Below are 14,526 nucleotides of genomic sequence, written 5' to 3'. Positions count from 1 at the left end.
AGGTTAAGTAGATTTTCGTTCATACTGAGCACACGAAAATAGATCTTAAGGTGACGAACCTTCTCTTACCCTGACTGTACAATAAAACTATAGAATAATAAAATACTATATATGTGAAAAATATACATTTCATTAAAAGAGTAGATAAGGACTTTCATCCAACAGTTCAGCCAGTGGATATACAATTGGCGAGTTGTTATCTGGACGTAATGTCAAACTGTCGGGTTTTCGTATTACCTACGTTTCATTCGTTTCATTTTCTCTGTCACGTCGTTTCCGATGCGTTCTTTTTAACTTTCATTTTGTTTGAAATCATTTAATTTATAACGCGCGAGATCTTTCTTTGTTTCGAATTTGAACATTTCCTTTGTTATAACCTAAATATAAAACACTATCAGCATTGAATATTAGGCTTTCGAAACTAAATGACATTTGTTTTGGAGATGGCTAAAAATTTGATCAAATGTTGGTTCAAAGTTCGCCGTTTGATTCCCTCATTATAGTCAGGCGTTAAAGATTTGTTCTTTCAATTAAAATAAAAACAGCTATAACTTCAAGCTGAACTTATTTATATAAAACGAATTAGTCCTTAAAATGTCTTCAACCAGACAAAACTCCCTTCAACTGTTAAAGTGAGTGGAAATTTCGAGCTAATTCTAGAATTTTCTTTTAATAAGTTGGATACATTATTAACATTGACATAGTCAAATATTTCCCAACAATTCACATAAAATAAAATCGGAATATGCTTTATTAGAATTTTATTAAATGTTTGTACCAGCATAAAAATCTTTAGTTATTCCTGTAAAACATTTGAAAGCTAATGTTATGTCTATCAAGTTCAATTAAATTTATATAACACATCCTGGCTGAAAGTCAACATGAATTAGCTTCACGCTTATTTAACTTCTAATAACCTTGTGTTGAGTAATGCTTTAATTATTAAACGAATTTTTTTTTTTAATTTAATAGGTAATTGGTGCGTTCGTCATACATTTTTTTTTGGGCGAACTTATTTTTGCTTGGTATGCATAAGCATACAGCATTAAAGTTAATAATAACTTCTATTAACTATATGTTAATTGAGTAATCTCGACTAACTTAAATCACTTCCCTTCTAATTTTATAAAATATGTCATTAAAACGCCTTTAACTTCCAACATAACGCTACATAAATTATCATAAAAATCTAGTATTATTTCTCATATTGTTTTTTCAATATTCTAAGACAATATGCAATCCAATCAATCTATCCCACATGGAATGTTAATGTATCGTTACCGCTAATATCATTACAGGCATCGATTATAATAAATATCGATTACAGAGGCAGTATGAGCACTCGAGTCGAGTGGCCTCCCCTAACATCGGTATGAGAACTGTACTCGACTTGGCTATTGTTTTTCAGACCCTTTGTTAACAATACCTATTAACAAGGCGATCTGATAACAGGCTCGTTTTTGTTATGCTCTGTTTGTAAACTTTGTATTTAATCCGAGATGCCGTTGATAAGGGATTAGTTCGCTACTGTTTTTGTTCCGGACCGGTTCGATACGTTCCTTCACAGGCCGACATGTTTCCCGTACTTATCTTTGGCTACTAGGCTATTTATCGCGAACACAACAACACTCTTAAACAATACTAGCGAATATGCAATACTGATGCTAAGTATACTACAGAATTTGTTTATTGACGACATCACATTACAAACTTCTAAAATTATCAGGGTCTCTTTACTATATTCCCCATGTATTATACATAAAAACCTTCCTTTCAAACCAATCTATCTATTAAAAAATACCGCATCAAAATCCGTTGCGTAATTTGTAAGATTTAAGCATACAAAGGTACACAGGGATAGAGAAAGCGACTTTGTTTTATACTATGTAGCGATGATATACGATACTTTACTATTGGTCATATATTCGAATGATCTAATTTTAAATTCACATTGCTGGATTAATGAAATGTAACGGTTTTTTGGCGATTTAAAACAATCCGTCATTTAAGTTTAAAATAAGAATCTGTTATATATCTAATAAAGATAAGTATACAAGGGCTATGGAGGCATATGAAGTTGGCTATAAATTAGCTAATCATGACTCGTAATACTGCGATCACATGTACACCAATTTGTTTCGTAGCGATTTGTGAAGCATGCGTCCATTGTGTGAATCCGAATATTATAAGCAGTGGTTTAATTAACAATAAACGTTTGTTAACGGCTGATTTAAGAGTGCTGATAAAAATCTACATGGAATATAATATATTTTATACATACACTCAGTATGAGTGCTTTAGTGGCCGTTCCTTTTTCTTCTTCGTCCGTTAAATATAAAAATAAATAATTAAAAAAAAAAAAAATAAACCGACTACAAAATTATAAACAGTAAACTATAAATAATACATATATCTTTAAAACTACAAGATTTATATATAAAATAATTTCCTCACTATGTTTTCCATTACTAACGAGATGAACTATAAAAGCAAATGAACTACATACATATATGAAAATTCAGTGGCCCTTGCTCGGATCCACAATCATCAGTTAAGGTAACGTGTTCTTAAATAAAACAGATTACAAAATAAACAACCCAATACACGCGGTAGTGTTACTTATCTGTTTTCAAGTTTTATCGTATCTTACAACAACGTAACCGCGTCACCTCATAATCCGAGGCGGCGCGTGTGAAAACAGGCAATTTTGTCGCGAACATGCCGTATTGTGTCAACAGCAGTTCGATTTGTTGCCATAAATACGTCACATATTACACCGTGATTAGCACGGGGGCGGGTCTGGGTGGTGGGAAACGCCAGACGAGATTGCAGGTCTAAACACTGTTATTAACCTTTTGTTTGTGACCGCTTGACATTGAATGAAATACTTTGAACCGTTCTGGTGCTTCATTACTTATTTTTTTGGTGTTGAAATATCATTCATACGCTGTTATATTATGTATGGTCTTATTATGTATGAATTTCGATAGCATTTAAATCAACAGTCATTTCTTTTCCAAAGTTTAATTTCAGCTAAAGAAAGATTATATTCAATAAATATTGGACAACATCACATCCATTACTCTGATCCCAATGTAAGTAGCGTAGCACTTGTGTTATGGATAATCAGAAGTAATGACGGTATCATAAACACCCATACCAAAGACAACATAGAAAACTAATGAACTTTTTATACGTCGACTCGGCCCGGAAACAAACCTATGGCCTAGGAGTAGCGTACCCATGAACACCGGTGCACACTACTTGACCACGAAGGTCGTCTAATTACTAAAGCGATTGAACGAATAAAGATAGTACAATTTGTAATAATCGTACAATTTTGTGGTATTTAAACAATAATATCATTATATTACATTATAAATGAATAAGAATGAGCATATATAGAAATAAAACTGACTAAATCTTGACACGTCCGGTTTATCGTTAAATATAACAGTTTAAGTTACAAATATCAGCATCTCCACGTTCCGACACGACCGCATACATCAGCCTGTCCGAAGCTATTTGCATTGATCCGTTAACCGGATTTGTCCGGTTGTAACCGGTTTCGGGTGGATCCGGGGCCGTTATATCCGGATTTTGCATGGATAGATACGACGGAGGACGGATGTGCACCGAGCGTGTATTTTAATACGGGTTAGAAAATTGGAACTTGTGATACGCTGTTGGAAATGTTGACACTATATTTTAAGCACCTATATTTTGGCTACGGCTACCTTCAAAACGAAAATTTAGCACATTTGTAATACTTTAATCAAATCTTTAGTAATTAATCTACAAAACTTATTGAAATTCAATAGCTTAATAATTATTATTATTTTTGCATTGAATGCCTTTAAACGTAAATAACATACGGCGTTAGATATATAGTATGTAACTACAAAAAATACACATATTTGTATCATATTTCACTCAATACTAAATAGTTACTTTATTTCTTCACATGCAATATTCCACAGACTCTTGTGTTATTATTTTTCTTACATTAAAATTAAAAAGGCCGCGTTACGCCCCATCTATAGACTTCCTATTTCTGACGCGTCTTTCATACCCAGGGCTTCTCATCCCCTAATGAGCATAATCAAATAGGTGGTAGGGTCTAGGAAGGTACAACGGAAGGGCCCAGGGTCTACAATGACGAATCGGCCTCGGGCGTACACTAATTGTCTAAGTGCATAATGAACTTGTTTGTGACAACCCTATGCAACTTTGAAACTATTCATATTGAAATATCAACCTTAAATCATATTGATTAGAGTTCATTTTTAAAATATGTGAAGTTTCGTCAGTTCTGCGTGGAATATTTTTCGAAAACGCTGCTTGGTTTCTATGTGATGGGAATAGGGGTTGATTTAGCTTAACAAGAAATAGTTTTATATAATTAAAGGAAGTACTAGTAACACTTCTTGTCACCCTCGGTGTTGTTTATGTGTGGCTCACACTCATTGTGCTCGCGGGTTAATTAGAAAGTTCGGACAAAAATCCCAGTGAAGTTGGTAAGAATTGCTGCTTTGGCTGGGTAATTATATTGTATGAACAGTTTATAACATATCACGCGATGGGAATAAAGGCTTTGCTTTAACGAGGTTCCGGTACTGTCGCATCTTTGATTTTAATGTTTACTTTCGAGAAAATGAATATCTCTAACTTAGATATCGTGATAAAACGTCAATTTTTTTTTTATTTTCTATAGGCTGAGGATTATATGAACAAATTCGTTTCGTTCGGTAGAATCTATAACACATATTACCGCATATTTTGATTTGTTTTGATTTGCAAAAAAGCATCAATGAAAGCACAAATGACCAATTGCTGGTCGAATTCTTCATGTTCTAAGGAAAAGGTTTAGGACATATGTTATATTGTATCATATTACTGAAATTTATGTTGGTTGATATCCCACTTGCGTATGTGTGAGAATTTCGACAAGCGACAGCATGATCACGGTCTATATATTCATACCTAAAATCTTATATCATTTTTAATTATGGTTGAAGATTCTCGTCATCGATGTTTCTAAATCTTTAATACAAAAGCTAAAGCAATGCTGTTATTTGGTAGAATATCTGGAGTGGTGTTGTTGTACAAACATAAACATTACTTAGGTCAGTCTCGTCTTAAGCACATCAAGCGCTCGAAAGCAAGCAGTTTTCTGGCATAATAAAACAAAAGATTATTAAGAGACCTGAGGCGCCTCATCCGTGTTTTAAGACTTAACAATAATTATTTGAAACCTCTCCTTTGAAAACTCTGAATTATGACGGGCCCTTAAGCTCTGATTTAAGTAAATGTAAATTTGCTCTTATCAAATATATTATGTTTGTATGTGTAAGTACGCGAGTTGTTATGGAGCGGTACGTACACTTATGTCGCTGCTGATAATACAATATTCTTAATTGAATTTGTTGTGGGTAGCATACGGATCAAAATGACGGCTCGTTTTTAAAAATGGAACAATTTTTATATTTCATTACCAAGAAAACTAACTATGCTTTGTCGGTATTGAAACAAAACGTAATTCCTTGACGACAATAACAAGGAGAAATATTTCTCTGCTTTACGAATTTGAAGCTTATAGGCCTATAAATAACGTTTTGTTTTTTTGTTTTCCTTCACCGAAAACCGTTATTTTTAAATATTTATTGCGGTTATAAGGACGTTATTGTTTAATTATTTACAATCTACGTTTTTCTTGTGTCTTTATTGATATTGTGTGTTGTTCATTGTTCGTTTCTAAAGTGCAGTAATATACTTATTGTTTTTCAATTGTTTGTCTAATAGCAGTATTTGGAAGAAGTTAGAAAAAAAGTGAAATTATTTAATTTGACAGTTATGTTAAATGTTGTCACATGTTTTGCGCTTGTGCAATAGATAATTATTGTTTTTAAATTGGGAAGGTTTGTAGGGATTAAGATTTTTTAACCTTTAAAATGTCTTGTTGTACCTACATATATTTTGATTTAAGAACGAAAAATTATAAGTTGGTTTGGCAGCATTGGATAGGTGCGGATTGAAAATTAGTTATTATTAGAAATTTAGCGAAAGTGTGTTTTATGGTTTTATCAGGTCTGGGTGGGAGGAGATTCTTCTCCTCCTATTATCTCCTCTTCCGGATTCATGTGTAACCGGAAAAACACAATTCCACACATAAATATATTATATACTTATATGCTAAAAGTATTCTTTGAGGGATAGAGGGTACCAGTTTAAATCATATAATAATTATAGTTATTATTGATATCATATGACGACCTCTGCGGTCGAGTGGTGTATACACCGGTTTTCATAGGTACGCCACTCTTAGGTACGTCACGCCACTCGAGGTCCCGGGTTAGATTCCCGGCCGAGTCGATGTAGAAGGTTATTAGTTTTCTATGTTGTCTTGGGTCTGGGTGTTTGTGGTACCGTCGTTACTTCTCATTTTCCATAACACAAGTGCTTTAGCTACTTACATTTGGATCAGAGTAATGTATGTGATGTTTTTCAATATTTATTTTTATATATTTATAATTTACAAGTATAAAAGTATAGCTACAACAAGATCTTAGGAGCCGTGGTTGCCAATTGGTTAACCAAATCTTACTTTTCGCATTTCTTAATTTATTTTTAAAAGCAATAGAATTTATAGTCCAATTAACTCATAGCTTAAGAAGGAAGGTTAACTACCAAAGCGCACTTTTTCAAAACTTACAATACAATTGATAGATCTTTACTTATTTATTTTACCAGTAAAACTGTCTTGTATATAAATGAAGTCTATTTTAGATGGAATTAACCATCTTTTTAGATTTAAAAGTGATTAATTATAACGTAGTTACAAATTATTTAATTATAATATACCAATCATCCACTCAGATGTAAAAACTTAAGTCTGCCGTGCCATCAAGCATTACCTTAATTGGATAATATTAAAAATATAACTCTTCATGTACAATGCATACCCTACATTATTCTGATTGCCCGCGAGACGACACCACAATACGTATTATCATTGGCGGCCATTAACTGTGTGCATTCTGCTGAAAAATAATAGATCCCTCCGTGCAGCGAGGCTCGGTGACACCGTCTGGCTTACGTTTATTTAATCATTTCTGGTTTATTATCTGTGCACAAGTGATATCCTATTTTATTTTATTTATTTATAAAAAATATAATTTTCCACAGACAAAAATTGGACTAAAGATATGAAATATTTTTTTAAGACCTTTGCATGTTTTTTTTTTTAATTTTAAATTTTACATCCATTAAAAATAAATTAATTGTTATAAAACAACACATATATTTAATACCGTAATATAATTATCTTAATATAAAATAACGTCAGAGATTTTGGAACAGTTATTTAAATAAATAAAACTTGTTCTGTAAATGTGATAAATAAATGTATTTTAGGGTATTTCGAACGTATAATATGTAACAGTCGCAACAAAATGTAACTTGAGTTAACTGAGTTTAGTTTAGAATATTTAAATCAGATTTTACTTAAGAATACTTGATTGTATATCGTACGCGAATTTAATAATACTTAGTCGTAATAGTTTTTTTCTAATGGCAACAATTTAAATAAACTTTATAAAGTGATGAAATTTAATTTAAGAATTTTCTTTATTTATTTCTTCTGTGACTTTATCAATCGATTTATTGAATGATTTTTGAAGGAGAATTTTCGGCGCTCAAGGGTTTAATACTAAGCGTTCTACCGTATTATGTTTATAAGGTTACACAAGAATTCCTGATGGTTACTATTTCATTTTTAGTGCACATATATAAGTGTACCGATGAAAATGCGTTTCTTTTTATTATATTAATTGTTAAGTATATCTACATGAAAAATTACGTCAATATGGCAAAACAATATAAATTCATTTATTTTAATTATTTTAATGAATATTTTTAGTTAAATGAAGGTAATCGATCAATCCAACTGTTTTATGTAAGTAACTTTTTAAATTTGATATTTTCACAATGATCGCTGTGCCCCAGATCCTAAGACAGCTGTAATGACGTAACTAGCTCAAACTAGTTAATAATAAAATTTTAATAAGCCTAGATTTTCTAACACGCGTTCTGAAACGGATGTTTAAAAAAAAATCCATTGAAACCGGCCACGTAAAAAAAAATTCAATGTTATGTCGAGCGAGGTGTCAAGGGAAATTTTAGTAAATTAAAATAGGAAGATAGGGCGAATAAGGTTGCGACCCGTCATTGTGTTCAATGCGAACTGAGTGAAAAACTAACTAGCTTTTTATTTTACATCTCGCTCACACCCTATTCTGGCGATAGAGACGGTGGTATGGTGGATTATTGTGACTCCGAGAGACGCCTGACTCCATTGTGACGGTCGCGGAGTAAGTAATTAGGTGCGAGATTCATTTATATACTATAATGTTATTATATTGCGTCGCATTAAGATCTCTAGGGCTGATTTTTAGTATATAGACTGTGTAGTATATTAAAATCGACTTGTAGATTATGTCGACTATATCGTTGAACTTAGAGCTCGATACAAATATTATAGTGAACATCAAAATTGTCACATGTAATGGTATCCATAGAAATTTTGTATATAATTATATGTATACTAGTTGTCTCACGTGGCTTCAATTGCGTTTTAGGGCTCAGTTGCCAGGTGTTAGACATAAAGGTAGACCATTTGCTGTCTCAGAGTAAGAGCTTACTTCATAAAAAAGTATTAAAGTTTGGTCCAGTGGTTTGGCCGTGAAATTCGGAGACAGACGGAGCTACTTTCGTATTTATAATTAATAGTACTTAGTACAAAATGTTATTATGTTATGATAGCATAGTATACACCGTTAACATGTGTTACTATTACATTAACTTAGTATCTATTTTAAATATAAGAAAAATCTTCGCGTTGGTCGCAGTAATTACGAAGAAGGTTTTACACAAACAGGCAGTTTACACACTCGCGCCTCGGAGAAAACGCAAAGCTATTGGTCTTGGGATTAATCTTTTCGACGACCGATTGCTGACCCATCGCACTATTTGAACGAGGTAGTAGAGTGTTCTTTACGTTAGACTGACCTTTAAGTATCAATAAGTAAGTTATGTTTCGATATTGAATATAAATACTATGGTGGTAGGGCTTTGTGCAAGCCCGTCTGGGTAGATACCACCTACTCATCAGTTATTCTACCGGCAAACTATACTCCGAATTATTGTGTTCCGGTTTGAAGAGTGAGTGAGCTAGTGTAACTACAGGCACAAGGTACATCTTAGTTCCCAAGGTTGTTGGCACATTGAGGATGTAAGGAATAGTTCTATTTCTTACAGCGTCATTGTCTATGGGTGATGGTGACCACTTAACATAAGGTGGCCCATATGCTCGTCCGCCAAACTAATCGAAAAAATATATACGTACAATATCGTACTAGTTACGCAATCGCCCACATCGTCATGGTAATTTGTGTTGTTATTGCAAGTCATGTAAATAACTGACGTGATTTTTATATAAATAGATAGATAGATAGGGCTTGTGTCAGTCAATCTTCATATTATGTACAAATGAACAGCAGTTTGGTATGAACAAGTACGGTAGTGTGTATGTTAAGGGTGAATAGGTAAGTGTAACTATTACTGTTACGATTTGGTGATGTAAAGAACGGTTAATATTTCTAAAGGCGCCAATATCTCTTGACAGTGGTTACCACTCACCATCAGGTGGCTAATTTTCGCTTCAACCAACAAATTATGTAAAAAAAATGAAATCAGAGTATGCGATATTAATTCATAAAATAATTTACTTTTTATTTATACTTATAGCATGCCTGGTTACTTACATAATTACCTGTTCCTGTTACATATCCAAATAAGCAATGGTATTTGAATTGGTCGATTGATATTTTTTATCTCGGAATAAATATTAGATTAGTATCTATTTAATTATGTTATTTATTAAAATAGCATAAGAACACAAGACTATTAAACGAGATTTATTCGAAGTTCTATCGATTTTTAATTTCAAACGTCATTGCTAGATGGCGCTACAAGTAACGATTTTTAAACAAGATTAACTATTATAATAATATTTAAAACGAATTGGATTATAAACAATAATTATCGGCGCCGGTACTTATAAAAAAAAATATAATAATATAATATAATCATATATACTGAATAATAAAAAAATAAATGTAATGAACAATACTAAGTACAGTCAATATGAATATTTTATGAATGGTTTCGAATGTAGAATAATCTGAGAAGATAAAAGAGTAAATATTGAAATTAACGGTTACACCATATTAATAAGATTGTTGATTATTTGTATCCCAAAGATAGAAATTATAACAATAACTAAAGTATTTATTAAGTAAATATCATAAAAATTGTGTTTGACAAATTCACATACGTACATAGTACGGTGAAATTAAATAATTTAACTTTTGTGTGGTCTGTATGAGTTTCATTTTCGTTTTAAATCTAAATGATTGTAATATTCATTTAATAAATTTAGTTTTATTTCGCATGTTGTATTAAAAAAAGGTACATTCTTTTGAGACATTTCATCTCTTCTTGGTCTAGTTTTCATGTACGAAATAATAGATGGCGCTACGGGTATTTAAAATGAAGTTAACAGTTATTAAACAAACGTTAACGGACAAAATATTGTTTTTAAACTTTATAATAATTTTATATCTAAAGAAGAAATAAATACTTCAATATACATATTGTTTGCTTAATATAATGTAGGTAACGGTTAAAAAAATGTTATATCACTTGATTGACAGCGTAATTAGATATGTATTTGTTTATGTGTATCGCATTTTGTTAAAACAAAATATTTTTTTTTTTTGGTATTTATTGTTATTCGATACACAAGTACTTTATATATATATAAAACTATTAAAACACAGATAAAAATCAATAATAGCCAAAATTGATTAAAAATAAAAATATTTAAAATTCGAACACACTATCTGAATATTAATTCGATTTCGAATGTCGAATCAATTTTTTTAATCGTCATCGATTAAAAACTATAAAATCTTTTTATATTGATTTATAATACAATTTGAATTATATACATTCTTACCAAGGCCAATTAAAATAATTGTTGTAAAAAATAATAAATCCTTCCCTTTTGTTTATTGGGCGTGTGCTTAAAGAAATATAGGTACTATCCACAATAAATTGACTTACAATGCCCTCTTGGTAACGATCACTAAAATATAACGAGAGAACCATTCTTAGGATATACCTAACTAATTATTTTATTGTCTGTATAAAGCAAATTCAAGGAACCGCTCCACTACATGTACTATAAAAAATTAAAGGATTTTGTACTCTATATCTTCAGAACTATTGGTGATTATTCTTTAAAGTCGGAAAGTTATTATTTTATTACAGTTTCTAATATTTTTATGGTGGTTATTGCCTTTTGTACTCGTCTACAAGACAATAAGAAGCGTGTTCGTCGCCTCCGACAAAAGATTGGATCCTTTTCTATATTAATAATCTATTTGTATTTTTAAGCTTTATTATCATTGTTGCTATTTTTAATGGTTACATCTTCAAAGATAGTAAAATATTTATTTCAAAATATATTGCTATCTTTGATAAAAGTATTATTGTATTAAATAACGAAAGACATAAAACTTAGGGAACAGTACAATAATAATAGAAGTTGTTAGTACGTTTTAATGTACCGCTTTAAAACCTTTTCGAATTATTTTCATTCGTATAAAACCTTCTTTTGACTGTCTTAGCTCTATTGTTTCTTAGGATTTTATGTCTCCGGTGTATTCCTCGGTCGTGTGCCAAGTCTTTAGCCATAAAATCCATATTGTATGGTGTCTCTATATTGATTCGTTTAAAAATAATGCTTTTTTATTTATTTCATCACATCGTTTTAAGGGGGAATTTATTTCATTTATCAGTCATTAAAATTTATGTTTATTAAATTTGTTGTGGTTACTTTTTTTTGTTTATATAAACATTAAATTGAAATTGTCTTGTAATTATAATTTACAACTTGATGACAGCTATATGACAATATATGTAAACCTAAAAATATTTTTAAATTATCTCTAACAATTGCTTTCCATTAATTTAAAGCGCGGATACAATATTCTACAACAACTAAACATTAAAAGTACTTAATTTATACTAATATAGTTAAACCGAAAAGTTACGTAAATCCTTTCATAGTAATTCTTAAACACAGTCCTTGAAGGCAATGCGTACTTACGTTTAAAACAATGCAAATTATTTTTGTCAAAGAAAGCAAACTTAAGTATAAATGTAAATGTAAGATCGAGTTCCATTACGGCGGTTATATCATGCATAAAGTCGTGTAGAGCTCACGATATGCCTCTAAACAGCTGTACGCTATTCCGCAGCGTGCCATGGGGTATTGTTGCGAGCGAGACGCATACATTAAATGTAGAGAAAATAATAGAGACGACGCTATCGGGCGAGGAGGGGCGCAGGCTGTGTTCGCGCTGCCCCCATTGGTACGGGCCACGCCGCCCAGACCGCGCCCCGCGCTCTACGATACCCACACGAGCATCACAACGAGCCGTCAGTCTACCGCCCGACTTCGACGCGACATAATCGCTTCCTCGTCTGTGCCCATTCACCATTGTGCCATACACTTAGCTAATGTTCTAATAGAACTTTGTGTTAATTTACAAATTCTATAACAAAATGTCTACTCTCAGTCATCACCCGTACGCGTTCTCCATGCACCCTGGCATGCTGCCGGAGTACCCGAGCGCGCCGCAGCCGCTGCCGGCATCCTCTCCTCAATCGGAAGGACACATCAAGCGGCCGATGAACGCATTCATGGTTTGGTCAAGACTTCAACGTCGTCAGATTGCGAAGGACAACCCAAAGATGCATAATTCGGAGATATCGAAACGTCTTGGAGCAGAATGGAAGCTCTTGACGGAAATGCAGAAGAGACCGTTTATCGACGAAGCTAAGAGGCTCCGTGCATTGCATATGAAGGAACACCCGGACTACAAGTACAGACCACGCAGGAAGCCAAAGCCGCCCACACCAGGCTCTGCCCCAGGTGCAGGCGCTTTCCCAAGCTTCCCACTACCTTACTTCGCTGGCCCAGCACCATCAGTTGGCCACTTGGATGCTTTGTCATATCCTGCAGTACCTCCGTACTTCCCGCATCAACTGGACCATTTGCAGTTCTCAAAATTAATGGCCCCGACTGAAAAGTTACCGACGGCGTCATCGGCTGCTGCTGTAGTGTCATCGTTTTACTCGTCTCTGTACACGCAGCCTGCACCTCCGAAACCGTTCTCATCGCCGCTGTTTCACCAATACGGGGCAGCACCTTCGTCACCAGTGTCACCGGCGACCCCAACACAGCACAGCCCACACGACGACCAGCTAAGACGGCCTGTGTCCGTTATATATTGAAGGCCAACTTGCCTTCCTTGAAGGACTCAAATCTTTTAGGGTATGGCATCAGTGACAACGGTCTCAGTGTTTCGAGCACGGACGATTAAATTACAAAGACCTTATTTATTGTTGTCTAGATTTACGCTTAGTTGAAAATTGTAAATCGAGTGTGTTTCATATCAAGTGGCTTGTAAATATGTTGAAAGTATGCGAGCGAACTAAGTTGGTCGGTCCGAATTTAGTCAAGATTTGTTGCGCAGAAATCGTTTTCGGGCAGTGCTAGAGTTAACATGCATTGCGTAACAATTACATAAATAGTCGACTATCGTTATTATTTGCCTGACTTCAGACCGGCAAACTTAGACTGCGCGTATTGTAATCGTAGACCCGTTAGTTGGGTATCGGTTTTAAGTTTATTGAACTGTGATTTTTGTTTTCGTCGAGCCTTCAGATATATAAGTTTAGTAACGCTGTTTCGTTTCGTCAGTTATGTGAAGTGAGATCGGTACCAAAAAGAGATTATAGCATGTATCAACATGTATACAATTAGCTGTAGAAAGACTCGAGAACGCAGATTATTTGTTTTATATCCAGTATTAGTGTCTGTTAAGTTTGTGAATCGTTAGTCACAAGAATCTCTTCGGTTATTGTAATTTATTTATTGCCAGTGTAGTTTTAACGGTATAATTGTAAATTAGTTGACTAAATTGTAAGCGGCTAGTGCATACCAATTGTAAATATTAGTTTGTAATTCAAAATCGATGTCATTACCAACGATGTATTATAGATTGAAAAAAAAAGTGGAATTTGTTAACGCCATATGAATAAATTAATTGTTTTTATTTTAATATTTTGTTTCCTTTTGCGTTTATTTCGATCCTGGTTGAATTAAATTGAATATTTTATTTGACATTCAATTAATATGTTAAGTGAATTTAAATTTAACACAAAGCTCATAAGCAAAAATCAAGAAATAACATTCATACGATCTTTCGTTGAATTTAATAGTTTGTCATAAAATGACTAATTTATGATTGAACAAATTTAATTTCATTGAAAACATTTAATGAAGCAGTAATGTCAAATAATTTTCTATCCAATTTGGAAGGAAAAATACTATTC

The 14,526-nt window shown here is 33.0% G+C and overlaps 1 protein-coding gene across 1 annotated transcript; it reads left to right on the top strand.

Annotated features, from left to right (window-relative positions):
* The first annotated feature begins 12,589 nt into the window (after positions 1-12,589).
* Positions 12,590-14,219, top strand: LOC124531426 (SOX domain-containing protein dichaete-like). Its single transcript, XM_047106011.1, has one exon. It carries the CDS (start codon positions 12,691-12,693, stop codon positions 13,420-13,422), a length of 732 nt encoding a protein of 243 aa, XP_046961967.1. The 5' UTR covers positions 12,590-12,690; the 3' UTR covers positions 13,423-14,219.
* The last annotated feature ends 307 nt before the right edge of the window (positions 14,220-14,526 follow it).

The sequence above is a fragment of the Vanessa cardui genome, chromosome 7 (genome assembly GCF_905220365.1).
Source record: "Vanessa cardui chromosome 7, ilVanCard2.1, whole genome shotgun sequence".
Classification (NCBI taxonomy): Eukaryota; Metazoa; Arthropoda; class Insecta; order Lepidoptera; family Nymphalidae; genus Vanessa; species Vanessa cardui.
The sequence above is the reverse complement of the archived record's forward strand: the minus strand, read 5'-3'. Positions and strand labels throughout refer to the sequence as shown.

Excerpts from the sequence above, each read along its gene's own strand:
- LOC124531426 (XM_047106011.1), top strand. The coding sequence starts at position 12,691 with ATGTCTACTCTCAGTCATCACCCGTACGCGTTCTCCATGCACCCTGGC.